At 34.3% G+C, this 28,000-nt stretch overlaps 2 protein-coding genes across 4 annotated transcripts; one reads left to right on the forward strand and one right to left on the reverse strand.

Moving 5' to 3' along the window:
• Window positions 1-330: 330 nt before the first annotated feature.
• LOC147293130 (methionine aminopeptidase 2B-like) lies at window positions 331-11,502 on the forward strand. Of its 2 annotated transcripts, none has more exons than XM_086233273.1 (12): window positions 331-491; window positions 1,585-1,729; window positions 2,518-2,554; window positions 2,640-2,774; window positions 3,026-3,125; window positions 3,221-3,366; window positions 3,459-3,550; window positions 3,667-3,761; window positions 5,746-5,842; window positions 9,125-9,268; window positions 9,374-9,591; window positions 11,225-11,502. In XM_086233273.1, the coding sequence occupies exons 2-12, from the start codon at window positions 1,603-1,605 to the stop codon at window positions 11,333-11,335; spliced, it is 1,302 nt and encodes a 433-aa protein (XP_086089399.1). In that variant the 5' UTR covers window positions 331-491; window positions 1,585-1,602; the 3' UTR covers window positions 11,336-11,502. The 2 variants fall into 2 exon arrangements, with proteins under 2 accessions (XP_086089399.1, XP_086089400.1); XM_086233274.1 differs by having other exon boundaries at window positions 335-491; window positions 1,593-1,729.
• Window positions 11,503-20,725: 9,223 nt separating this feature from the next.
• RHS16 (root hair specific 16) lies at window positions 20,726-26,491 on the reverse strand. 2 transcript variants are annotated; one of them, XM_086233647.1, is made up of 12 exons: window positions 26,355-26,491; window positions 24,657-25,688; window positions 24,072-24,207; window positions 23,907-23,978; window positions 23,729-23,800; window positions 23,568-23,648; window positions 23,280-23,425; window positions 22,631-22,848; window positions 22,335-22,461; window positions 22,117-22,176; window positions 21,765-21,954; window positions 20,726-21,269 (listed from the first exon to the last, which is right to left on the reverse strand). In XM_086233647.1, the coding sequence occupies exons 1-12, from the start codon at window positions 26,422-26,424 to the stop codon at window positions 20,813-20,815; spliced, it is 2,661 nt and encodes an 886-aa protein (XP_086089773.1). In that variant the 5' UTR covers window positions 26,425-26,491; the 3' UTR covers window positions 20,726-20,812. The 2 variants fall into 2 exon arrangements, with proteins under 2 accessions (XP_086089773.1, XP_086089774.1); XM_086233648.1 differs by lacking the exons at window positions 22,335-22,461; window positions 22,631-22,848.
• Between the last annotated feature and the right edge of the window lie 1,509 nt (window positions 26,492-28,000).

Below are 28,000 nucleotides of genomic sequence, written 5' to 3' on the forward strand. Positions count from 1 at the left end.
TTATAAGGATTTGATACCCCCTTCCCACCTACCCACCCATCCACCCACCCAATTTGGCTGTAAAAGATGGGTGAATCAAAGCAAGCCCATCTTGGGTTCATTGCTTTGGCAGTTGGAGAGATAAGTGAAGCTGTGGGTATACAGAAATATTGGGTATATTTTGTTTTTTTAATTTTTAAATTAAGTGTTTATCTTTAATAGTCAATTTACGTTAGGATGAAATTATAAATTAATATTTCATTTAATTGTTGAGGGTCTTAATAAAAAAGTTGAGTCTGAATAGTGACACACGATATAGAGTTAGCAAAAACATTTCATAAAAATAGGGCCCAAAAGCCAAACCGAGAACAAAGCCAAGAGGCAAGGGGAGCCCAGGCCCAGAGAAAGAAACATTACAGAGACCGCCGCGACTTTCTGCCTCAAAGTGTCTCTCTCCCTCTTTCTGTCAACAGCCCCGCTTTGCACCGCCGTGGACTATACTCCAGCCTCAGGTAATTATTTTAAGCCCTTTCACTTCTGATTCTCTGCGTGCTCGACACACACGGACACTTTTATTTCATTTTGGTGTCTTCATCTGTCACTTCCTATTCTCTGTGCTTCTTTTTTTGTTGTCTTTAATTTTCTGAAAGAAGGGATTAGTTTTCTGAAGCTAGTTTCTATAGCTTTGAATTTGACTTGAAAAACTGTTGCAGAAGTTATAGGAATTTGAGGTATTTGTTTTTTGTGTTTCATTTTAAAGAGTTCACCTGTGGGATTTTTGAATATTATCTCTGAAAGTACTTGATTTAAAAAGTTTTTTGTTGGAGCTTAAGTGTTAGTATCACTACAAACCCCAGCTATCTTTGCTGACAAGTATTGATCTCCCCAACTTTTCTGTGTATCTATTATTTGTGTCATCGTTGTTGGTTTCTTTGGTTCTTCCTTAATTTGTTAAATATGTGAGCTCTGCTCTGGTTTTCTCTTTTTTTCTTTGCGAGTCTAATGAATGTATGCAGTACGCTTTTGGGTTTTCTTAGAAATTGAAAAACTCTTTGAGTTTTCAAATATGGGGTCACTGCGTAGTTGCGTACTATCAATTATAAAGGTATAAGGTAGAGAGTCGAGCCTCTGGTTGTTTACTGTAAGTGGGTTCCTCTCCTCACTTCTGCAACATAATGAATACAGCAATAGTATAACAATTAAAGTACCTAAAAACTAATAAATAGCAAAATAATTAAGAAACATAAATAAACATTTAAATCCTAAATTCTGATTCTAGTGATAAAAACTTGTAATGTAAACTTAATTTCTTCACTTGCACAGTTGCACCTATGTCATTATTCTCCAGACTGTTGGAAACTTGTAAGTACAGGGTTTTGGTGTTCAACCCCAAGTGGCATCTATGTATATTCAATACTCACTACCCTTACTGTGATCCTGTGTTTCTTCCCGATCCCTTCTACCTCCAATGAACATGGGATACCATGTTAAGATTAAGAATAAGAATACTCAGTCGTATCAAGTCCTAAAATTGAAATTTTTTAAGTTTTGTTTTTTCCATTTTTGTTATGATTGATTGATAAGTGATGTGCATTCTGCCTATAGAGTTACAGGTCATTGAGGATGGCAGAGGAAAAGATTAATGATAATATCCCAAGTGATGAAAATGGGACTTTAGAGCCTAGAAATGGCAATGAAGAGCCCACTCAACAATCTCCAAGTTTGCAAAATGAAGAAGATGATGAAAAAGGTGATATTTTCGTTGCTTTCATATCAAAATCACTACCATGTTACTCTTACTTCTCTCTTTTCTCCATAACATTATTGGGCAATTTTCTTTCTTTATTTTGGGTACCTCAATACTATTATTTTTGTTATTTCCATTAGCTTAATCTCTGGCATAAAGAGTGGGACTTGTTGTCCTTTCAGTTTGCAATCAACTTAGGAGAGTGCATATGGAGCTTTGTGCAACCATAGAAGCCTAAAGACGCACTAAATGCTACTAGAAAACATTACCATGGAAAGATTCAAACAAGGGAAAAAGCTTTAGCTATGCAATGAGTGACAAGATAAAAATGAAGCTTTTAAATCCTATATGTATTTAGCCAGTCAAAAGAGACTTTGTTGAATTTCCTTAGTCAAGTGTATACTTGGAATTTGCCATGCAACAGGAAAGCCATTATACTTCTACTTCAATGTATTCAATTCAAAATATTAAAGATACTTAACTCAACACTTCCCTTCACTTGTTCTGTATCTAAGAATCTATATGGTGGAATAGTTCTCTTCCCAGGTTATGAAGTGCATTATGGGGTGCCTACATTATTAGAAAAAATACTTTTGGTAAACCAGACAATGTGAGATTAACTTTTAGTAATAAGTTCTACTTGAGCGGGACAATTTAATGTGTTATACTCGAATGAGTTCATGTGTTTCTAATGTTTGCAGTTCTGCATTGCACACCTCTCTCTCTCTCTCTCTCTCTCTCTGTATCTCGCTCTGTGTCTGTCTCTCTCTCACTCTTGGCTTTTTGGGCAGATATTACAAAGAAAAAAAAGAAGAAAAATAAAAGCAAGTAAGGAAATTTTTGTGGTTTTGTTATTTTGTTTTTGTTAAACATTTTCACTAGGAATTTTGCTAATTTCTTTTCTTATCTGCAGGAAAAAGAAAGCACAGCCAGAGCAGACTGATCCACAATCTATCCGAGGGCAGACTGATCCACCATCTATTCCTATTATTGATCTATTCCCATCTGGAGAGTTTCCTGAGGGTGAAATTCAACAGTACAAAGACGAGTGAGTGAGGGCTATTTTTTTTTTTTTTGGTTGCAATAAGTTCTTAGGCACTTTGGTAGGGGATTGTAATACTCCACTAGTTTAAGTGGCAATCCCACTCATGAGGCAAAAAGTAACCCAAATGTTGCAGAAGGCGGCATCAATAAAACTGAAAAAGAGTTGGTTGAAAGGCTGGGAATTTGGGAGAGGATGAAGCATTTCCTTTGTTTATTTCTTCAAGATTTTTGTTCAAATTTGGTATTATGTTTCAGTAACCTGTGGAGGACTACCTCTGAAGAGAAGAGGGAGCTGGAGCGTCTTGAAAAACCAATGTATAGTTCGGTTCGTCGAGCTGCAGAAGTTCATCGCCAGGTGAAGTTTCATTTTGTAAATATATTGCTGCTTAATTTAAAATAAAATGACCTGAGAGATGAAATCAACTGGAGGCTTTGTTTACTTGTACTTAGGTTCGGAAATACATCAAAGGCATCTTAAGGCCTGGAATGTTGATGACTGATTTGTGTGAGACATTGGAGAACACAGTCCGTAGGTTAATATCCGAGAATGGTCTGGAAGCAGGCATTGCTTTCCCCACAGGATGCTCTTTGAATTGGTAATTTTTCTAAATTCGTCACCTGTGAATTTAATTTCTTCCTTTGTTCTTCACATAATTGTATTTGTGTTCATTACTCTCGTTATTGTCAGGGTTGCTGCTCATTGGACCCCAAATACAGGTGACAAGACAGTGCTTCAGCATGATGATGTAATGAAGTTGGATTTTGGAACTCATGTTGACGGTAATTCAACCTCTACTTATTCTGTGTGTTTTGATCCCTGTTGAGAAGTCAACTCTTTGGCGAACTCTATTACGCTTGGCCCAGTTATCATGCATGGGTTATTGTTGACTTTACAGGATGTATAGTTGACTGTGCATTTACAGTAGCATTCAACCCTATGTTTGATCCGCTGCTTGAAGCCTCACGTGAAGCAACAAATACTGGGATCAAGGTACTGTTCCTTCCCCTGGTTAAAATTAATGGCTTAAATACAATTTTTCTTTTTGGGTCTGTCAATTGAGCCCATCTACTCAATCTATATAATTGTATGGTTCAAGTCCTAAAAATTATTGCTTGTAAATTTGAAGTTTCTTGTTTTGACTTTGAGAATCGGATCTTTGAGCCAATAATGATTATATGACTACAAATCTTTACTCAAATGATCATAAACTAGGACTGATATGTATCCATACATGAAAGACAATTAAGATATCCTTCCTCAAGGTGACATCATTATTTTATACTAATTGATGTGAAATATATGAGCAATTATGTCAATTTTTTTTGTTGGATTTGATATTCTGTACAGAGGAAACGTGAGAGGGAGAGAGATGGTGACTGTGAAATACAAACACTTTGCTAGATATCTAAGAATGGGTCAGGTTCTTGGGTCGCACATAAAACCACAAATTTTAACACACATTTTCAGTCCTTGGATCTTTTATCATCTAAAAGCTGAAAATGCTTCTGAAGAAAACATCATTTATTATTTTATTGGGAACTGCACACTGAACCAAATGTGGCTCTCTGCATTAATTGTGGAAATTAATATCCTCTTTCTTTTTTGGTGGATGCTCCCACGTCTCCCACGTCTCCCACATCCAAACTCCTCTCTCTCTCTCTCTTCACATTCTCCCTCTTTCTCACAGAAAGCATGCAACTTTTCTTCATTTGCATTATCTCTAGACTCTCTTCTCATATGAATTATTTTCTTGACAGGAGCTGTAAAGGTGGGTAAAACTTAATGAGGATATTTTTATTATCAAATGACTTTGATAAAATTTTCTGTACTACTGTGGATGAGCCCTTTGTGATGAAGGCATGGACTAAATAATCATACCCTGAGAACAAGCACGTCCTTTTCCTTGGTGATGGCTCAGCAAGGAAAAGATTCATCTTTTTGCTTGTGAGCCTGAGCTATAAAAATTTCCATCTTTTTGTTTAAGATTCATCTTAATTCAACAAAATCATAATATGTTATGGCAGGAATATGGAAGTTGGGAAATGGATGTTGGACATGATTCTTGGCTTACTTTACCCTGATAAGCAGGGTGAAAAGAGAGGCTCAAGAGTTACAGTTGAAAGAAGGAAAGGGGAATTTATGGCAAGGACCAAGGAACTTACAAAGGATTATGTTCTAGGCAGAAATGGAGGTCTTATGAACAACTCAAGCTTCCAGGACAGTCTGAAATTTGGAGATGGGGCCAAGGCAGTAGTGTGCATTAGAACAAAACCATCGGATGCTTGGGGGAAATCCATTTGCAATTGCTCGTTAGTGCAACCTAGTGGGTTATGCGTTTCTACATCCTAGTACCATATGAACGCATACTCAGGAAACAATCTCTAGCCTATTGGCATGTTATCTATACCATATATTGGAGATGGTATGCCTTTGAAATTAACAGGAGGGTTTAGGGTGGGGAGGATGGAGAGGAGTGTCTTTTACCTATTTTTGTGTGGCATCCTTGTGAGATTAGAATATTTGTTTGGGGGAGATTGAAGGGGAGGAAAGATTAAAATGTTCTTCTGAGAGATTACCAATTTATTTTTGTTTCTTTTTTTTTTTTTCTTGTCAAACCAATACCACCTAATATTATGGGGTAATACAGTAAAAGTATAACTCATAACATTTGATGCTTTTATTTCCTTCCTTCCGTCAATCAAACTTTATAAGTATCGAATTTTTATGTTTTTAATCTTTCTCTCTTGATAGTTTCTTTGTCTTTCTATGTATTACAAAAGTAGTCATTCATGTTACTGCTTTTTAAATCATTCTGGTGCTCTGTTGGGGTGTTATAATACTTATGAATGAACTTTTATTTTTAACTAGGTTATGGTTTATTATCATTACACGTTCACTGGATATAATTTTTACCTGAATTTGAATTTAGTGCTTCAGTCAAAAGCTTTGTGACTCAGAATTGTTATTTGTCTAGGAGTCTGGAATTGACGTGCGTCTTTGTGATGTTGGTGCTGCAATCCAAGAAGTCATGGAATCATATGAGGTTGAAATCAATGGAAAGGTGTATCAAGGTATTTTTCCATGTGATGTTTGGGATAGTTACTTTGGTCATATTTTAACAGTATGAATGTGTAGGGCTTATCTTACTTCCACCAGGGAGTGTTCAATGATCATCTCTCTATTTCTCTAAATTACAAGAGTGAAGAGTCACTCCAATAATTATCCTTTAGTTGATATTCTTGCTTAGTATCATATAAAGGTCACCTGGTTTCTGTTTGGATCATACAACGTTGGTCCTGTTTAAAAAACCATGCAAATAAAATATCATCTTTTATACTCATCGCAAAGTGCAAATTATGTAGTTCATTTGTTTTGAAAAAAAGAAAAAAGAAAAAAAAAAGGGAGCCATCACCAGCATTGCTAATGTTTTGGTGAATGAGGTTATTGTTTGTATATACTTGAATCACACTGATCCTAAAGTAGTACAGGTTATTTCTGCGCTGATTCCAAATATTGTTCTATGCTCATTCATGCCTCCAAAAATGAGAAGATCTGGGAATCATAGCAGAAGTTATGGAAAATTTGGATACTGTTTAAATTAGAATAAGTTTTTATACATTAAAGAGTATATATAATCATGAAACCGACATCATATACATTGGAATTCGACTCACTTCAGAAGACAATGGCTTGAAACAGTCATAAGTTTTACAAATACTCTGCCAAAAGCTTTAGATATTAACTGAAGCTTGTTACAGGTTTAAGTGTGATAACTTTGTTTCTGTGATTTGATGTGTCATGTGCTTTTGGAAAACATTATTTGTTTGAGTGCTGCTATATGCACACCCCTAATCTTCTCACTACACACCCCTATATTTTCATAGATTTTATAATTTCTCACAAAACATCCCTCACATTATCAAACTACCCCTATTGCCTTCAAACTAACTTCAAACACCAAAAATTCTCACCACACCCACCCCAAACTCCCAAATCTAAGGTTTTCCTATCTAATCTCAGTTAATCCATTAGAACACTTTTTTTTTTTTTTTTGTGTGTTTGAGATGATTTGGACTGTGGGTGTTTAGAGTTTTGTACTGAAATTTTGAGTTGAAGAAGATGGGTTTCGCTGGTTTTTCGGCCCTGGTCTGCCGAACATGTTATGGGTATTTGGCAGCTGGAATTTTGAGTTGAAGAAGATGGTTTCGCGGGTCGTTTGACACTGGTTTGCCGAACATGTTATGGGTATTCGGCACCCAGTTTCCGAATACCCATAACATTTTCGCTAGGACCCTGCTGAAACTGTGCCAAATACCCATAAATTTTTGCTAGGACCCTGCTGAAACATTTTGGACCATTCGGCCCTGGTTCGTTGAGTGAATCACGAACAACACAGAATAACACAAAAAGAAAATATAAAAAAACACTAAAAAATTGACTATCATATCTCATTTGAAGATGAATAAGGGACGAGTGGAGGCTCCATTCATCAAAACTAATATGTTTTTCTACAATACTATTACCTATATAGAAGAAAGAGAGAAGGTTTAGGGTTTAGTGAATGAAAGATGAAGGGGGTTATGGGATGAGGGGTTGTGGCTGAAATGTTGTAGTTGGAAGATGTGGGGTTATAGAGCGTTGGGTTTAGCTGTGGAGAGAGTTTTTTTCCTCATAAACTATGGGTTGTCCTTAGAGTTTTTTCCTTTTGCGTCAAATGTGTCATTTCACAAATTAAGTGAGGGGGTGTGTGTAGTGAGAGGAATAGAGGTGTGCATATAGCATCACTCATTTTTTTTTGTTAAGAAAAACATACTTTGCTCTCTATCTAACTAGTTCACTGCAGTTTTTCTTTCTCAGGATAAGTATCTTTGATGATATATGCTTGGATCTTTATCTGTGATAAAGATATTTTAGAAAGCACCTACTTTAATTATTTTCTTAGAAGGGTGGTCTAGTGTACATGAGGCTCCCCGCAATGCAGGGTTCGGGGAGGGTAAGATGTAGGTAGCCATATCACTATCTCTACAGTGGCTGTTTCTGTAACTAACCTACAACTATCAGTATATCACTATCTTTAGAGAGGCGGTTTCTGTGACTTGAACCTACGACTGTCAGGTTGCGTGGGGCAAACCATACCGTTGCGCCAAGGCACACCCTAAGTGTTTGGATTTATTTGTGTATAATGAGATTCAGAAATGATAACGTACACCATGGAAAAAACCACAATGGGGGCAGAATAAATAGACAAGAAAGAGAGATTGTGCACACAAGATTTATGTGGTTTGGTAAATTTCCTGCCTATGTCAACGAGAGAGAGATTTGTTCTTCACTAGGAGTATAAATGGTAGTACAACACATATTAGAGCTAAATCATATAACCCAAACCCAAACCCCTTGTACACTGACTCGTAATATTCCCAGGAACACTCGCTCAACTTAGAGGCATTCACTCTTAGTTTTCTCCTCAATGCATACCTCGATCCTTGACTGCAATCAACCTTGAAGTCACCAAAACATACTGGCAGAAAGCTTTCTTTACATTGAGGACATTCCAAGTTGTAAAGCACATGATATTCCTTCATAAGGAAGGCTTAAAATCGGTGCTACTAGTCAAAACCAAATTGGTCTTCATGATTGCTTTTTACTGTCAATTCATCACAAATACTTTTGACACGCGTGGCTTTATATAAATGCATTGAAACCAGAGAAGTCAAAGATAGCTGCTAATTTATCACTTTGTGGGTCCCTTGCATGAGTATCTCACCAATCACAATACTAAGCTATTAATTATATCTGTAGAACAAAATTAATTGATGAAATTTTGTACTTGTTGAAATAATGAATCTATATGTGGTCAAATTGGTGATTACTTTTTGTTTTAGTAACTTCTACCTCTTGAATAATTAGGTCTTACAGACTAGACTTCTAAAATTATTTGTTTTCCCTATTAAAAAAAAAAACTTCTAAAATTATTTGTTGAATTGAGTTTTGAGGAGAAATTATGGTTTAAATACACCACCCTGTGTCACCCTTATGACTTATAATATTCTCACTTCTTGAGTAGTTGGCTTAGTCGCATTAACTTTTGACTCCTACTGGGAAAGGGAAAAATATCAAAGCAAGGATTAGCATTATTACATACTAAAGTGTCATTTGCTTGTGCTCCTGCATATTCTCTAACGGCTTTGAAAACACTTCTGGTTTTTTTTTCTTTTTTGTTTTTCCTGCTCAGTGTTGTATTTTCTCATCAAATATTGATTTTCTATTTATACTCATCATATCAACAGCTTTCATATGAGATGTCCTGTTGATAATTCTGTATATGTGAGGTAGACTTTGGCTAATGTTGGCAGTTAAAAGTATCCGAAACTTGAATGGACATAGCATTGGACGTTATCAAATCCATGCTGGAAAATCTGTTCCTATTGTGAAAGGAGGGGAGCAGACGAAAATGGAAGAGGGTGAATTTTTCGCAATTGAAACTTTCGCCTCAACTGGTAAAAGACAGTTTTGGAACTGGAAGGAATTTGATTTCTGTTGTGAATGGATAGTAGTTCACATGTGACCTCTGTTAATTGTCCTATGTTATAACTTATATTCAGGGAAAGGGTATGTCAGAGAAGATCTAGAGTGCAGCCATTACATGAAAAATTTTGAAGTCGGCCACATCCCGTTGAGGTTGCCCAGGGCAAAGCAGTTGCTGGCAACAATTAACAAGAACTTCTCCACATTGGCCTTCTGCAGGCGGTATTTAGACCGCCTGGGAGAGACTAAATATCTTATGGCGCTAAAGAATTTGTGTGATGCTGGCATTGTCCAGGTATTTTTCACCTATCAACTTGTTTATCCAATTGTATATGCATCAACGGTCCATGCAACTCTACTCCAACATGCAACTATTTTCTATTACGAAGCATGGCTTTATTTTGATTTTGTTATGATGCAAAATAGGATTTCCCGTACACCAAATTGCTTATTTGCCTTGTGGACACGTTAATTGATAGTAATGGTCTTTGGTGTTTTATAAATTTATCTCCAGGAACGCAATTTTGGAAGTATTATACAGTACTTGCATATGTTATAGCTCAGGGCGCTGAAGTTGTAACTTCTGCTTTAAAATCAAGTGAAGGATTTATTTTAGGTCCAGATTTCAGATGCCTTGCATGTCTTTTAATTTGATGTGCCAACATGCTTAAGGAAAGGATTTATGTGAAAATATACTATTTGAAATAAGTTGGCTCTGAGTATTAGTCAAATCATTTTTGGTTAGAAATCAAAAATCTTGATTGAGACTCACATTTCAGAAAAATAAGCAGTAAAAGCTTGACATGAATCAACATGAAGATATCAAAGAATATTAATGGAGAAAATACTCAGATTGATCTTATACATGATAAAACTTGCTAGCTGATTTGTTTTATTTGAAGAAGTAGAGGGAGGGAGGGAGCAAGGCTCTCTCTCATCTTCTCCCTCCCTCTCTCTCTCTCTCTCTCTCATCTTTTTTCCCACCACTTTTAGCCTTTAAGTAATCCCCCAAGACAGATTTAGATTACCAAAATCTGTTACTAACCCTGAACTTCAGCAACTGATTGTTGTATAGCCAGCTCCAATTTATCCCAGAAACCCTACTTTTTTCAAACCCCAACCCACCACAAAGCATACATAGGCAAGTCCTTTTAGTTTCACAGTTCACCAACTTGGTCAAAGAGAGCAAAGAAAGGAAAAAGGTGACAGTTCACCAACTTGCATTATATAATTATGGATTTGTGTCACTAAAGTATTTTATTGTGGTCAAAACAGAAATGGAAAAAATCAAGTTATGTTCCGACTGCTAGTGATAATAATTTTCCCCTTAAACTCAGATTTGGGGAGTGGAAATATGTTCTGAAATATGTGCTTCTTGTGTGTACTTGCTGTGTTTATTATATTGCTACATGCAACTGGTGCTGAGGAAGAACCTTGTGTATTTTATTATATCACTACATGCAAGTTATGTTCATTTTATATTGCTAAAGTATTTCATTGTGATCAAAACAGAAAAGGAAAAAATCAAGTTATGTTCTTACTGCTAGTGATAATAATTTCCCCTTAAACTCAGATTTGGGGAGTAGAAATATGTTCTGAAATATGTGCTTCTTGTGTGTACTTGCTGTGTCTATTATATCGCTACATGCAACTGGTGCTGAGGAAGAACCTTGTGTATTTTATTATATCGCTACATGCAAGTTATGTTCATTTTAATTGCTCAAGTATTTTATTGTGATCAAAACAGAAAAGGAAAAAATCAAGTTATGTTCTGACTGCTAGTGATAATAATTTCCCCTTAAACTCAGATTTGGGGAGTAGAAATATGTTCTAAAATATGTGCTTCTTGTGTGTACTGGCTGCGTTTTATTTTATCGCTAAATGCAACTGGTGCTGAGGAAGAACCTTGTTCATTTTTCTTATGACAGCCCTATCCTCCTCTCTGTGATGTTAAGGGCAGCTATGTATCTCAGTTTGAGCATACCATTTTACTCCGGCCAACCTGCAAAGAGGTTATATCCAGAGGTGATGACTACTGACGTGGGTTGAAGATAACATTGTCATGAAAACCTGCATGGTGGTTGTACCATGTTTTTTCAGGCTACAGACAGGAATAAGTTTATTTTTGAGTTTTCTGCTTTTATCTTTGTTTTCTAATCTTGAATTCTTGAACTATATATAACTATTATGCTCTTCGTCTGTGACATGTTGATTCGGAAAGACACTAATGTTCCATTATTTGGATTTCAAATCTATATATTTCGTTTACCAAAAAGATCTATATATTTCAAATTAAATGATAATTAATCAATTACTCATGAATTATGGATGCATATAAATGTACTTGAGCCTTATTAAAGTTTTCAAAGTTTGAACTTCATGAGTAAATTGATTTTCATCGGTCATGTGAAATTTAAGGATCGCCCAAAGGTAGATAAGTTATTCATATGATTAGTGAATATAAAGGGGGTAATTTGTATATATCATATTTTTATTGGTTTTGGATATCCAAAGATAACAAAGCCCTCAATAGGATTGTACAATTACTAATAATGTGATAAAAAAAAAAAAAAACATCAATAATTGCTTATTGGTATTATCATACGTGTATATATATATATATATATATATATATATATCCAAAGGAGAACTATGATAGCACATTTATTGTGTTTTCGGCTTATGTATATGTAATTCGAATTTATGTTTCTACGTGTTGTTAACTCAAAGCATTGATACGGTGGGGATTTATGATTATATTGCAATGACAATTTCTATTTCGTTTCATTCACATGTTTGATCTATTCTAATGTTTGACTTAATTCTCACATTTATGCAAACAAGTCCAGTTTCATCAAAGTGTTTTGGATAATATTTTGATTTGACACTTCAAATTGAGAAACTTACTGCTATTATAGTTAAAAGCAGTATGATGGAAAGACTTTCCATAAAGTCCAGGAAAGATTAAATAGATTAAGCATTATGTTTATGTCAATGACTCAAAAAAACAATATAAATTAAGACCACGCTCCCTTAAACTGAAAGTGCTAGAGGATTCTTAAGAAATTTTGTTAATTGTTTCAAGATTGCTGGCATGTACCTTACATGGACATTAATGGATAAGCTCGCGATCATGAAATTTGATGGCATGCGAAGCATAAATGAGTATATTCTTGAAACAACTAATTAAGCAACAAAAATTAAGATCTTAAGGATGAATGTGAATGAGTTCTTGGCAAATTAATTTTTACTGTTTGCCTCGAGTATGGGCCATTTCAAATTCACTATAACACTATTAAGGACAAGTGGAATGTGAATAGGACTTGACCAATATGTTTGACTGAGAAGAGGTAAGGCTTAAGCAATAAGGACATAGTTTTGTTCATTTCGTAAGTCAAGAAGCTGAAAAGAGATTTGGGTAAAAGCCTGTAAAGGCATAAAGTGAGGACTACCCAAAATTAATAAACCTGCTAATGTGCTCAGGCTCATTAGAAAGAACTGGAAAATGATAAATAATATTTCTTTAAAAGTTGGAGCATTTTAAGAAAGATTGCTTGGTTCGGAAAAACAAGGTACATGTTTTTGAGTTTATCAATTAGTCACTATGTAGATCAGAGATTCTAAATTTATACCGTGTATGTGTTTATTTTCATTCTCTTTGATGGCCTATATAAGACGTTTGACTATTGATTATTGATATTTATAAGTCAATTGGCTATTGTGTTTATCATTAATATATATCTTACATTCCATGCCTTTGACTACTCATTATTGATTTATATAAATCGTTTGGCTGCTACTCTTATTGATATAATTATAATATAGGCTATTATTGATCGATTTAATGTGCGTCCATGTTTGAATTTATGTGGATGAATATTCTATAAGTTTCCTTTTGAAATTCATGTGCTTATATATTGTTGACTTTCATGTATATTAATTAATAATTTAACATACATATCTAACAGTTTTGATATATGAATTTTATATCAGTTTTGATTTGGATGCTATTACAGTCATCAATTTTTTTTGCCATAATTATATACTGTACAAAGTTACTTGTATACATGAAATGATGATAAACTGAATGTATATAATTATTGACTAGGCAAGTCAATTGGCTTGTACTGTTGACTATTGTTTATATACATATATTGTTTGAGGATCGTATTTCTTTAGTCAAGAAGCTGTTTTAACTTTAAATATTGATACTAGTACTCATGTATGTATGGCTTGGTGTTCACCACAGTGCCCCAATTTGTAGTTATAGATATTGGATCATTATATTATATGTTTGTATTCACATCACGCATAAGTTGGCTACCCACAGGTCTAAATATGATATTGAATCATGAATTTGTTGATATTTATTAAACAATAAAATGGTGGCGTATTCTTTAACTTAGAAAATATAGGACATCCACAGATGTCATATTTTCTTTAATTGATTAAAATGTCACCCTAGCTAATAAGCATGTCTAAATTTCAACAAATTTATTTCCTTGAAAAATTATTATGTTGTGTATTATTAGGAATAACATTAATGTTAATACTTATTATATTGCAGTTTCTCTTCCCATCTCCCTTTATTTGCAAGTCTCATCCTTTCCTAAATTTGATGAGACTAATTTTAGACTGGAATGAGCAAGTACAATTTATTTTGGAGATTTTAGACCTTGATATGTCACTTCTCATTGATGAACCCGCTGCTCTTACTGAGTCAAGTAGCAAGGATGAGAAGTATATATATTCATCAGGCATGATCTAGGTCCAACAAACTCAGCCTGATGTTTTTACGAATGATGTTTGTTGCAAACATCAAGACATCCCTACAAGAAATCGACAAGGTATGTCTATTAAGGAAGTCAATGTATGGACTTAAAAAGGCTTCCCGACAATGGTATTTTAAGTTTCTTGATACCATTACTTCTTATGAGTTTAAAGAAAACATCGTTGATCGGTGTATATACCTAAAGATCGTGGAAGTAAGTTTCTGCAAATAAAGTGTCAAGGTATTTACAAGGGACAAAAGACCAAATGCTCACGTTTAGGTAAAGTAACCACCTTGAGGTGATTGGTTACTCATATTATGGAAGGTGTGTAGATTGCTTAAAGAGCACTTTCGGCTAGCTATGTATTTCTTCTCACAGAAGGGGCCGTTTCATGGAAGAGTGCTAAGTAGAGCATCATTTCTTCATCTACCATGAAAGCTGAATTCGTAGCTTGTTTTGAAGCTACAAATTATGGGTTATGGTTGCGGAATTTTATTTCAGGACTTAGAGTTGTGGATTCTATCTCTAGGCCGTTGAAAATTTACTGTGATAATGTTGCAGCAGTGTTCTTTTCAAAGAACGATAGGTATACTAATGCAACTAAACACATTAAAGTGAAATACCTATCAATTAAGGAAGAAGTTCATAAACGAGTGTCAATTGAACACATTAGTATGAGTGTTAATATAGCAGATCACTCATGAAAGGGCTGGCACCAAATACATTCATGAAGCATGCTGAAGGAATGGGTCTTGAGTGTAGCCATTAGAACAACTTAATTGTGGATTGCTAGTGTTTATTTATTTGACATGATATTTTCCTGACTTCAAAAATTTTCTGTCTTGCATTAATGTACACATGCATGTGAATGAATGAACATGACAGAAATAGTCTTTCAAAGACATTATGGGACCATTAATGAATGACCCAACTTATAGGCGTAGCTAGATAAGCCATTGTGTCGTAGTACTTGGAAGAAACCATACTTTTGAATAGTATGGAACCGTTGTGACTCACACTGTGGTTTGTTTAACTAAGGTAAACCATTAGAGTGATTGATTCAATTTTATTGTGCGTTTATGTTCCTTAAATCAGATCATAATAGTTATGATTATTATAAGGACCAAGTGGGAGACTGTTGGAATTAATTGTTTGCCCAACAAGTAAATACCCTATTAATTGTGGTCCATATAACAATCTCGATCTAATAAGGATTATAATTGATATAGTCATAATGATAAAAGGATTTGAGTTAGTTTCCTAGTTTATATCTACTATGATGGACAGTAGAGATTAAAAGGATTATAATGAGAAATTCGGTCCTCTATCTCTCTATAAATATGTATGATAAATCCATCTAAAACTCTACGCACGCATAATACACTTTTATGACTTTGGTTTATAGAGAAGAGAGAGAAACACTAATTCCAGTTCTCAGGCTTCGAGAACAACTCATTGTCAATCGTTATTCCGCATTCAAGTATCGAGTTTCATGGATCAAGGTATGTATTTATTGTTAATTGAATTTTCGCCTTAAGTAACTGTGAGAATCATGAAGTTCTAGGTCATGGATTTATGGACTGAATCTAATGATTTACTCAATATAAAGTTTACAAGTAGCTCCTACTTTTTGTCAAATAACTTGAGTTTTTACAAACTAGCTTGTCTTTTTCCTTAAAACTTGGCTCCACTTCTTTTAACCCTATATTTAAAATATTAAATCCAAACTATTGTATTAGGACAAGTAAGACCATTTTATTAAAGGCTTATTACTCCCTACTACCACACAATTAAAAATTTTAACAAAAAAATATAGTTAATAACAATATTAAGATAAAGACAAAATGTGTGCGTTAAGCACTCCCGTCCATCATTAATGTAAATTATACTATCGAGCACTTGTATTTTGCAAATTGCTCAACAATGCATTTGCATTTTTGAGCTACATCTACATTTTGAGTTGCATCTGGATTTACCGCTCTCTTTTTTTTCATTTTTTTAATCTTAATATTTGTGAAGTTAATTATTTTTTTTTTTTGTTAAAGATTTAAAATGAGTATTTTTCATTGAAAACAAATAACGTAGCTCCAATGTTCTAACTACAGACGTCGTTTCCAAGTGCGAAGTGTTGAGCGCTCAGCATTTTTGTCCTGAAACTTAATAATGCAACCTGTTGTCCTACTTCTAGGTAAGTAAATTAATAATTTTATCTTAAAAATTAAAGGATCCTATAAAGAAACTCAAAGAATAGTAAAGGTCTAAAAAAAAATTAAATAAAAAAAATCATATGAACGTTGCTATATAGATTCTTCCTCAACTAGCAAATGTAATGGAAGCCTCACTACCTAGCAATGATCATATATATATATCACTCCTTGTTCATATATCCATATAGATAAACAAAACTTTTGTCTTAATTGAACTTGAAACTAGGAGAAATTCTCACATCCACATGCTAGTCATGGGCAATCCTGTATAAACGAGCAATCCTACATGCCAATCCTATATAAATTACAAGCAATCTTATATGTCAACCCTGTATATAAGAGCAATCCTATATGACAATGTGGTGTACACATATAGGATTGACATATAAGATTGTTGACCATTGGATTGGCATATAAGATTGCTCGTTTATACAAAATTGGCATATAAATTAAGACCACGCTCCCTTAAACTGAAAGTGCTAGAGGATTCTTAAGAAATTTTGTTAATTGTTTCAAGATTGCTGGCATGTACCTTACATGGACATTAATGGATAAGCTCGCGATCATGAAATTTGATGGCATGCGAAGCATGAATGAGTATATTCTTGAAACAACTAATTAAGCAACAAAAATTAAGATCTTAAGAATGAATGTGAATGAGTTCTTGGCAAATTAATTTTTACTGTTTGCCTTGAGTTTGGGCCATTTCAAATTCACTATAACACTATTAAGGACAAGTGGAATGTGAAGAGGACTTGACCAATATGTTTGACTGAGAAGAGGTAAGGCTTAAGCAATAAGGACATAGTTTTGTTCATTTCGTAAGTCAAGAAGCTGAAAAGAGATTTGCGTAAAAGCCTGTAAAGGCATAAAGTGAGGACTACCCAAAATTAATAAACCTGCTAATGTGCTCAGGCTCATTAGAAAGAACTGGAAAATGATAAATAGTATTTCTTTAAAAGTTGGAGCATTTTAAGAAATATTGCTTGGTTCGGAAAACCAAGGTACATGTTTTTGAGTTTATCAATTAGTCAGTATGTAGATCAGAGATTCTAAATTTATAGTGTGTATGTGTTTATTTTCATTCTCTTTGATGGCCTATATAAGACGTTTGACTATTGATTATTGATATTTATAAGTCAATTGGCTATTGTGTTTATCATTAATATATATCTTACATTCCATGCCTTTGACTACTCATTATTGATTTATATAAATCGTTTGGCTGCTACTCTTATTGATATAATTATAATATAGGCTATTATTGATCGATTTAATGTGCGTCCATGTTTGAATTTATGTGGATGAATATTCTATAAGTTTCCTTTTGGAATTCATGTGCTTATATATTGTTGACTTTCATGTATATTAATTAATAATTTAACATACATATCTAACAGTTTTGATATATGAATTTTATATCAGTTTTGATTTGGATGCTATTACAATCATCAATTTTTTTTGCCATAATTATATACTGTACAAAGTTACTTGTATACATGAAATGATGATAAACTGAATGTATATAATTATTGACTAGGCAAGTCAATTGGCTTGTACTGTTGACTATTGTTTATATACATATATTGTTTGAGGATCGTATTTCTTCAGTCAAGAAGCTGTTTTAACTTTAAATATTGATACTAGTACTCATGTATGTATGGCTTGGTGTTCACCACAGTGCCCCAATTTGTAGTTATAGATATTGGATCATTATATTATATGTTTGTATTCACATCACGCATAAGTTGGCTACCCACAGGTCTAAATATGATATTGAATCATGAATTTGTTGATATTTATTAAACAATAAAATGGTGGCGTATTCTTTAACTTAGAAAATATAGGACATCCATAGATGTCATATTTTCTTTAATTGATTAAAATGTCACCCTAATAAGCATGTCTAAATTTCAACAAATTTATTTCCTTGAAAAATTATTATGTTGTGTATTATTAGGAATAACATTAGTGTTAATACTTATTATATTGCAGTTTCTCTTCCCATCTCCCTTTATTTGCAAGTCTCATCCTTTCCTAAATTTGATGAGACTAATTTTCAGAATGGAATGAGCAAGTACAATTTATTTTGGGGATTTTAGACCTTGATATGTCACTTCTCATTGATGAACCCGCTGCTCTTGCCGAGTGAAGTATATATATTCATCAGGCATGGTCTAGGTCCAACAGACTCAGCCTGATGTTTTTACGAATGATGTTTGTTGCAAACATCAAGACATCCCTACAGGAAATCGACAAGGTATGTCTATTAAGGAAGTCAATATATGGACTTAAAAAGGCTTCCCGACAATGGTATTTTAAGTTTCTTGATACCATTACTTCTTATGGGTTTAAAGAAAACACCGTTGATCGGTGTATATACCTAAAGATCAATGGAAGTAAGTTTCTGCAAATTAAGTGTTGAGGTATTTACAAGGGACAAAAGACCAAATGCTCACGTTTAAGTAAAGTAACCACCTTGAGGTGATTGGTTACTCATATTATGGAATGTGTGTAGATAGCTTAAAGAGCACTTTCGGCTAGCTATGTATTTCTTCTCACAGAAGGGGCCGTTTCATGGAAGAGTGCTAAGTAGAGCATCATTTCTTCGATCATCTACCATGAAAGCTGAATTCGTAGCTTGTTTTGAAGCTACAAATTATGGGTTATGGTTGCGGAATTTTATTTCAGGACTTAGAGTTGTGGATTCTATCTCTAGGCTGTTGAAAATTTACTGTGATAATGTTGCAGCAGTGTTCTTTTCAAAGAACGATAGGTATACTAATGCAACTAAACACATTAAAGTGAAATACCTATCAATTAAGGAAGAAGTTCATAAACAACGAGTGTCAATTGAACACATTAGTATGAGTGTTAATATAGCAGATCCACTCATGAAAGGGCTGGCACCAAAGACATTCATGAAGCATGATGAAGGAATGGGTCTTGAGTGTAGCCATTAGAACAACTTAATTGTGGATTGTTAGTGTTTATTTATTTGACATGATATTTTCCTGACTTCAAAAATTTTCTGTCTTGCATTAATGTATACATGCATGTGAATGAATGACTATAACAGAAATAGTCTTTCAAAGAGATTATGGGACCATTAATGAATGACCCAACTTATAGGCGTAGCTAGATAAGCCATTGTGTCGTAGTACTTGGAAGAAACCATACTTTTGAATAGTATGGAACCGTCGTGACTCACACTGTGGTTTGTTTAACTAAGGTAAACCATTAGAGTGATTGATTCAATTTTATTGTGCGTTTATGTTCCTTAAATCAGATCATAATAGTTATGATTATTATAAGGACCAAGTGGGAGACTGTTGGAATTAATTGTTTGCCCCACAAGTAAATACCCTATTAATTGTGGTCCATATAACAATCTCGATCTAATAAGGATTATAATTGATATAGTCATAATGATAAAAGGATTTGAGTTAGTTTCCTAGTCTATATCTACTATGATGGACGGTAGAGATTAAAAGGATTATAATGAGAAATTCGGTCCTCTATCTCTCTATAAATATGTATGATAAATCCATCTAAAACTCTACGCACGCATAATACACTTTTATGACTTTGGTTTATAGAGAAGAGAGAGAAACACTAATTCCAGTTCTCAGGCTTCGAGAACAACTCATTGTCAATCGTTATTCCGCATTCAAGTATCGAGTTTCATGAATCAAGGTATGTATTTATTGTTAATTGAATTTTCGTCTTAAGTAACTGTGAGAATCATGAAGTTCTAGGTCATTGATTTATGGATTGAGTCTAATGATTTACTCAATATAAAGTTTACAAGTAGCTCCTATTTTCTGTCAAATAACTTGAGTTTTTACAAACTAGCTTGTCTTTTTCGTTAAAACTTGGCTCCACTTCTTTTAACCCTATATTTAAAATATTAAATCCAAACTATTGTATTAGTACAAGTAAGACCATTTTATTAAAGGCTTATTACTCCCTACTACCACACAATTAAAAATTTTAACAAAAAAATATAGTTAATAACATATTAAGATAAAGACAAAATGTGTGCGTTAAGCACACCCGTCCATCATTAATGTAAATTATACTATGGAGCACTTGTATTTTGCAAATTGCTCGACAATGCATTTGCATTTTTGAGCTACATCTACATTTTGAGTTGCATCTGGATTTACCGCTCTCTTTTTTTTCATTTTTTTAATCTTAATATTTGTGAAGTTAATTATTTTTTTTTTGTTAAAGATTTAAAATGAGTATTTTTCATTGAAAACAAATAACGTAGCTCCAATGTTCTAACTACAGATCGATGTCGTTTCCAAGTGCGAAGTGTTGAGCGCTCAGCATTTTTGTCCTGAAACTTAATAATGCAACCTGTTGTCCTACTTCTAGGTAAGTAAATTAATAATTTTATCTTAAAAATTAAAGGATCCTATAAAGAAACTCAAACAATAGTAAAGGTCTAAAAAAAAAATTAAATAAAAAAAATCATATGAACGTTGCTATATAGATTCTTCCTCAACTAGCAAATGTAATGGAAACCTCACTACCTAGCAAATGGCCCTGTCATGGAATCAGCATTTGCAGAATCTGTATACATGGAATACACTTCAGGTGAGCTACTATATGGTGCAAATGTAACACGAATTTCCTCTGTCGATCCCGAAGTTCTTTCTCTATGCCTAGACGACTCCATTTCCAAACATTGTTTTAGCGCAGAGAGCACAAAACCCATTGTGGGTCTGTGTTGAGAGGTGGAAGTTGTACATGCCATTGCTACTTCTGAGGCTTTCCAAACAGAATTCACATCAAACTCTCCTTGCATTCTTTGATCAACAATCCCTGTTATATCACCTTTTTGGAGCTCAGGATTCACCCACTGCACTATGTGGATTAGTTCATCACTTTTTATCACTGCAGGTTGTCCAGTAATTAACTCCAATAGAACCACCCCAAAACTGTAAACATCACTTTTTTCATTTAACTTTTGAGAGTTGTAGTACCTGGAGACAATAATTAAGCAATGATCATATATATATCACTCCTTGTTCATATATCCATATAGATAAACAAAACTTTTGTCTTAATTGAACTTGAAACTAGGAGAAATTCTCACATCCACATGCTAGTCATGGGCAATCCTGTATAAACGAGCAATCCTACATGCCAATCCTATATAAATTACAAGCAATCTTATATGTCAACCCTGTATATAAGAGCAATCCTATATGACAATGTGGTGTACACATATAGGATTGACATATAAGATTGTTGACCATTGGATTGGCATATAAGATTGCTCGTTTATACAAAATTGGCATATAGGATTGCTCGTATAGGATTCCATACGGACTGCATGTAGATGACCTGCATGTGGATGTGAGAATTACTCTTAAAACTAGTTTGCTTAATTTCTTAATTAGTTCCTTGTTACTTTATTTATCATATTCAAACATAATCAAAATGCTAGCTAATAGAATGAGAAAAGCAAAACATACTCTGGGTCAAGATACCCTGCTGTGCCCATGACTGTGGTCACCACATTTGTTTCATTGTCATTAGGAAAAACCTTAGAAAGGCCAAAATCTGCTATTTTAGCATCCAAGTTTTCACTTAAGAGAATGTTGGCAGTCTTCACATCTCTGTGTAAAATAGGTGGCTTGCATCCATGATGCAAGTACTCCAGCCCTGTAAGCCAAATTTAACAATCTGTGTTAGTTCAGTTTGGCATTGGATTCAAAATTAAGAGGGTCGAAATGAAAATTAGAAATATGGATACTAGTCGGAGGAAACTGGAAAATCACATGCATAGCATTACTTTATTTTACTAAAACAACACAAATCACCAACCTTGTGCAGCATCTATTGCTATGCGAAGTCTCATTTCCCAACTTATTTGTGAGCTTCTATCTGCAACCATAAAATGTGACATTTAAATATTATGAAATGTTCATGTTCACTTGATTTTGCTCATTCTGTCATTGCCATAAGCCCTAATCTAAAGGCCCTGTGATAATAAATTGGTATTCTATTGGAGGACAATACTGTGATATAGGATTGATTGGTACCTGAGAGATAATCTTTTAAATTGCCATTAGCCATGTACTCGTATATAAGCGCCAAGTTGTCAGCATCATCACAGTATCCAATAAATGAGGCTAAGTTTCTATGGTGGATTCTCATCAGAAGTTCAGCCTGCAGTGGACAAGGAACTCGTCAAATCTATAACCAATGAGTGTAGGCATTTGCCTTACATTCTACTTTCACATGAGAAAAAAACCAAAATTCTGTATAGATATCCCTTCTCATAAGCAAGACCTTTATTCCACATTCAATGAATTTCAAGGAACTACAACTGACAAACCTCTGTTTGGAACTCCCTAGGACCTTGAGATGATGATGCAGAAAGCATTTTGACTGCAACTTGGGTGCCATCTTTCATGTAGCCATGGTACACAATCCCATATCCACCCTTCCCAATCGCAGTTTGGAAGTTTTTGGTGATTTCTAAAACCTCATCATGAGTAAACTGGCACTTTTTTGATGATACAGGTATCCCTGGTTTGTTAAAGGTTTCTCCTTCTGTAGCTCAAGTACAAAAGAAGATATGAGTTCAGAATGTTAAGTAATTAATTAGCTTTTGGTGGTTTAAAATGAAAATTGCAGCAATTAGCCTTTTCTAGCTTGAGTCCACATTGCATATCCTAATGTGTAAAATAAACATCCCTAGACCAATTGATATTTCCTTTTATGCAATCTGTTTGAGTCCCTCTTGTACAAAGTATTACTGTTGTAGCCTAGATCCTAACCTTGTTGTGCAGGTAACCATCAGTTTTGTGTGTGTTTTTGTGTAATACTTATATATTTCATTATCCAATTTTACCTTTGTCTCAAAATCAAGCTTTTGGTGCATTATTAAATATGTAAATGAGTGGGGGTTTCTTATTGATGTGTTCAGTTAAATTACAACATGGTAATGCTATATCTGGTAAAAATAATTAAGTAAAAAGTACCTGATTTTCTTTTTCTTCTTAGTTTCCATATAAGTATCAACACTATGAGGAAAACTAGTGCTGATAATAATGATGCAACTATTGGCACAACAATTTTCTTCTTGTTTTTGCATGAATCTGATCCACAAAGATTTTGGCTGTCCACACTGAAATAAGAAAAAGACACAATTATATATTACACGGTACAGAAGATGAACCAGCTTTTCTGTTATTTCTTAAACTATCATGCATCTTTAAAAATGAGATAAACAAGAAGAGAGTTTTCTGGGTTTGAGCTGGAAGGTGTACCTCAGTACAAGTAATCCAGCTTCTGATCTTTTCAAAAGAGCATTTGAAACAAAGCCTGACAAATGATTGCCTTTCAAGTTCCTGCATATCAATTGTTAATAATGTAAGTTTGCTGCAGCTATGAGCCTATGGGTCTTTCATCACACAATCATTATACTTACAAAATCTTGAGATATTTTAATTCTTCCAGAAACTCAGGAACTGGTCCATTTAGGTTGTTGTTCGACAAATCCCTGGGATAAAGCACTTTAAGTTAGTAGGTGTTGCTGCTGCAGGTTACTAAAGTTGATAGCTTCCAGAGACTTTATAGAAGCATAAATGAAAAGCATAATGAATTACAAGGACTCCAATAATGAAAGCTTGGCAATGGAAGCAGCTATTATCCCACCCAAATTGCTTGAGGTCAAGTTCCTAATCACAATAAAAGGAAACTCTGTTTAGAAATAGACTACAGAAAAGAGAAAAAAAAAATTGCATTAATTCTAGTTACCCAGAAGGACTCACAGGGAAATAATCCGAGGCAGTGAAGCACTGTAGTTGCATTTTAGACCTTCCCAAGAGAAATTCTTAGGTGCACAAGGATCTCCGGCCCAGATTTTTTTAACTTGATATGTAGTTTTGACATTCATGATAGCATCAACTGCATTTATTGATAGAATAGGATCAGACATGAATACTGATGTGAAGCTAAGCATTTCTATTTGAGAAAATTAAATTTATGGATGTAAGTAAAACAAATATATTTATATATATATATATATACATATATATATATATCAATATTTGTAAGCATATGCTTGGTGCAGACATGCTATAGAATTACCACACCTTATGAATTAGTCTGAGGAAAGACTTGAAACAACATGAGGAAATAATTATTCTTTGTTGCTGTTGGAATTCTTAAAAGCCTATTTTTAGAGTCTTATTGTAACATGTAATTCAACCTCTGCAACATACTCTTTCTTTTCCTGCTAAGTGGTCTTTTTGACTTGTCCATAATATCTTCTACTTACTACATATGATCTTCAATGGGATTGTATTTAGTTAGTGTGCTTAGTTATGAACTTCAACAAAAAAAAAAATACATACCATCTTCACCGTAAGTTGGTGATTCAACCAGCTGCAAGACTTTGTAAACCTCAACAGCATTGAGAATGGGAGGAAGGGTAGAGTCCTCTGCTTTATATATAGAAATATGGTGATCTTTCCCCACCAGAGCTCGTGAATTAGATATTATGTCTGTTTGTAAGTAACGGGGAACGAATGGTCCAAAAAGTGGAGTCCCATTCCAAGATATATTGAATTTTCTTGACTGATTTCTCTCAAGCTGCTCCACTTCAGCAAAGTACATATAAACATAAAATTGAGCATCCAAATCAGTTGTGTTCCAGTACAACTCCAAAGGTTCACTTCTATTCTGGGGTCTGGCTGCAGTCTTGATTACTTCATATGGCGCTCTATATCCATTCTCATAGGTAGTAATTGGTAAAGAGGTGCTAACGGAATCCCAAGAAGGAGAAATGTAAAGAGACCAAATGCGGTCATAAATATCATCTCCATATCGACCTGTTCCATTGCTTGATCCGATATCTAGTCTTTCAAGGAGTACTAATGTTGCAGACGTTGCAAACTCCGTTTCATACGTTGAGCTGTTTAGCGGTCTCAATTCCAATGCTGAAATGAAAGGAGTTCCTAAACCTTTGTTTAGCAGACAAACATTTATGGTATCGGATTGTGCAAAACCAACAATCTCCTTTGTAACAATATGAGAAGCATTTCCAAATTTCACCGTGGACCAGAAGTTGACGTCAAGATAGAGATCAAATTCTGGTAGCTTGTTTTCTCCATTGTAGTTTCCATATAAGAAAGATGCTCTCATTAAATTCAAACTGCCATTTCCAGCTTCAGGTTTCAAATTGTAGCAATTTTTGTTTCCTTGAGGAAAACTCCTAAGGTCTGAGAGGGGAAATGGTAGGTTAGGATTGTTTTCATACATATATTCAGTGGAGATATTCTGGTTTAACCCTGTATCTATGAAGTCTCCATCCGGTGAGTAAGTTATGTTGGTATCCGTGTCTTCATAGAGCTTTGAGGGAGAGCCACAGTCAATGCTTATGAAGCCTAAACAAGAACAAATAAACTACATATGATCAGAAGAAACGAGGTGTTTCTGATTGTTAATACAAAAGAACAAAATCATAGGCCATATACAGACATCACAAAATATTAATGGGTTTGTGGTAGCACAAGTCATTCTTTCAAATACTAATGAACAAGCATTACAATATAATTGGAACACCAATACCAGGTAAAGTCAAAAGATTAGCATGCAACAGAGGAACACTAAGCATGTACAATATGAACGTACTCTCAGAGGAAAATCAACACAGCAAATATTACTTCTACAACCAATTAGCAGGCAAAACTAGTAAGGCCTGAGAAGTTACCTGGCAAAACTAGGAGCAAGCTCAGGAAATGACTTGCTGAGCAAATATAATATAAATCACAACATATATGTAAATATTACAAATTCCAAACAGAAGTCAGAAATAATAGAGCGCATTACTTTTCCCAAGTCACCATTTCAGGATTTACTTAAGTGATTCTAAACATAGGCTTCATATATACTTGGGTCTATATCAGTGGTGCAGATAGCAAGAGGCTAAGAGCACAAGCAACCACTTGAAAGAAACAGTTTCTTTCTACAAGAAAGTACAGTTAGAGGTACACAAGAAGTTATAAGCATATATGGAAACTGCTGAATCTGATAACTAGACACAATAGTACCTATTCGGCGCTGCCCATGAACTAGACTTGCAGAGACCAACAGAAGGAGGAAGGCAGTTGACAATTTCATCTCTCTCTCTCTCTCTCTCTCTCTCTCTCTCTCTCTCTCTCTCTCTCTCTCTCTCTCTCTCTCTCTCTCTCTCCTTTGGGCCTATGAATCTAGTACTGGAAAGGTATGACACTGTAGATTCTTGCACAACTCATTATATATTATTGTATTTACATGGATACATGCATATAAGTGAATCATCAATCATATCTAACTAAGAGAGCAACTTGGCCCGGTCAATATCTGTGCTGGTCAAGGTTATTCAAATATTGATTTCGCATACAATTGTGTGATGAACATACTAGTCAGACCATATCATTTATCCATTTTCAACCCACCAAGTTTTAAACATGGGAGAAATGGGATAATAGATTTGTATGATGACCATAGTTGGTAGTCCAACTTTGATCACCATGTCATTTTAAAAAGAAGATTCTACCTACTAGCTAGTTTGAGAGTAGGTAGGGGCATTATTCATATCATCATATATATGTTTGTGAGAGGAACTTCCTTTTTACTTAGCATGAAAGCCAATCTTTGAGCCGACAAAGAAAATGGAAAAACAGAAAGATATTAGGAAACGCAACTACAAGTCTCAAAGGCATTTATAAAAGGTAAGTGGAGCCTAGCTAGAACTTAAATATATAATTTTCTCCAACTTGCATATAATTTTCTCCAACATTATGAGGTCAAATTAGTGGGTATCAAGAAACATAACAAAAAGAAAAGGACAAAAAGAAAGAAATCTATGTGCTTGCAAATCCAATGGGACTAAAGCATTGTGCCTTGAATGAAAAGTTGAGAACTGTGTGCTTATTATATATACTGAACTTTTACTGTTTTTTTTTTTTTTTTAAATCTTGGGGAGGGAGTTCAATAGTGTGGAGAAAAATATGAATGGAACACAAACCATCCATAATAATTTAGAAGGGCACATTGGTGCTGGCAGTTCCATCTGTGTCTCTAGCTTTGTGGCATTTTGTCATAACATTTTATTTCCCCTCCTTTTAGGCTTATAGCACCCAAAATGGCATTTCCTTTGTATAATTTTGTCCTGTGTGTCTTTATCTCATTCATATGGCCATATGGGTAATGGGATGATCAAGAACGAAAATCGTGAGCCACCTCTACATAGACAGAAAATGCTTGCGTGTTATACTCTATTTACTCTCATAAGATCTCCTCGTATGCTAATTATGTGGTTACTTATTGTGAGAGTAAGATAATATTTCTCTGTTATATGCAAACTTTTATGCTACATAGATCTTGGTCGTTTGATGAGGATTTGACGGTTTAAAAACATTATTTACAAGAAGAACATGTATGACTAAAGGTCTTCAGTGAAATAGAGCGTATTCGTCATCTTAATTACTTAATCCTATAAAACGGTGAGGCTCAGGTATAAATACATCCACCATTATAAGAGGTATTTCAAATTGTTCACGAACAAAAAAAAATCAAATTTATACATTAATTAATAAAAACTTATGATATAGCACATTCGTCAAGATTTATATTAAAAAAAGAGTTAAATGACACGTTGGACATGCATTAGCTATGTCCAGCATAACATTTAACATTTTTTTGGACAAAAATC

Source organism: Dryas octopetala, chromosome 2 (genome assembly GCF_963921425.1).
Source record: "Dryas octopetala chromosome 2, drDryOcto1.1, whole genome shotgun sequence".
In the NCBI taxonomy this organism is placed as follows: Eukaryota; Viridiplantae; Streptophyta; class Magnoliopsida; order Rosales; family Rosaceae; genus Dryas; species Dryas octopetala.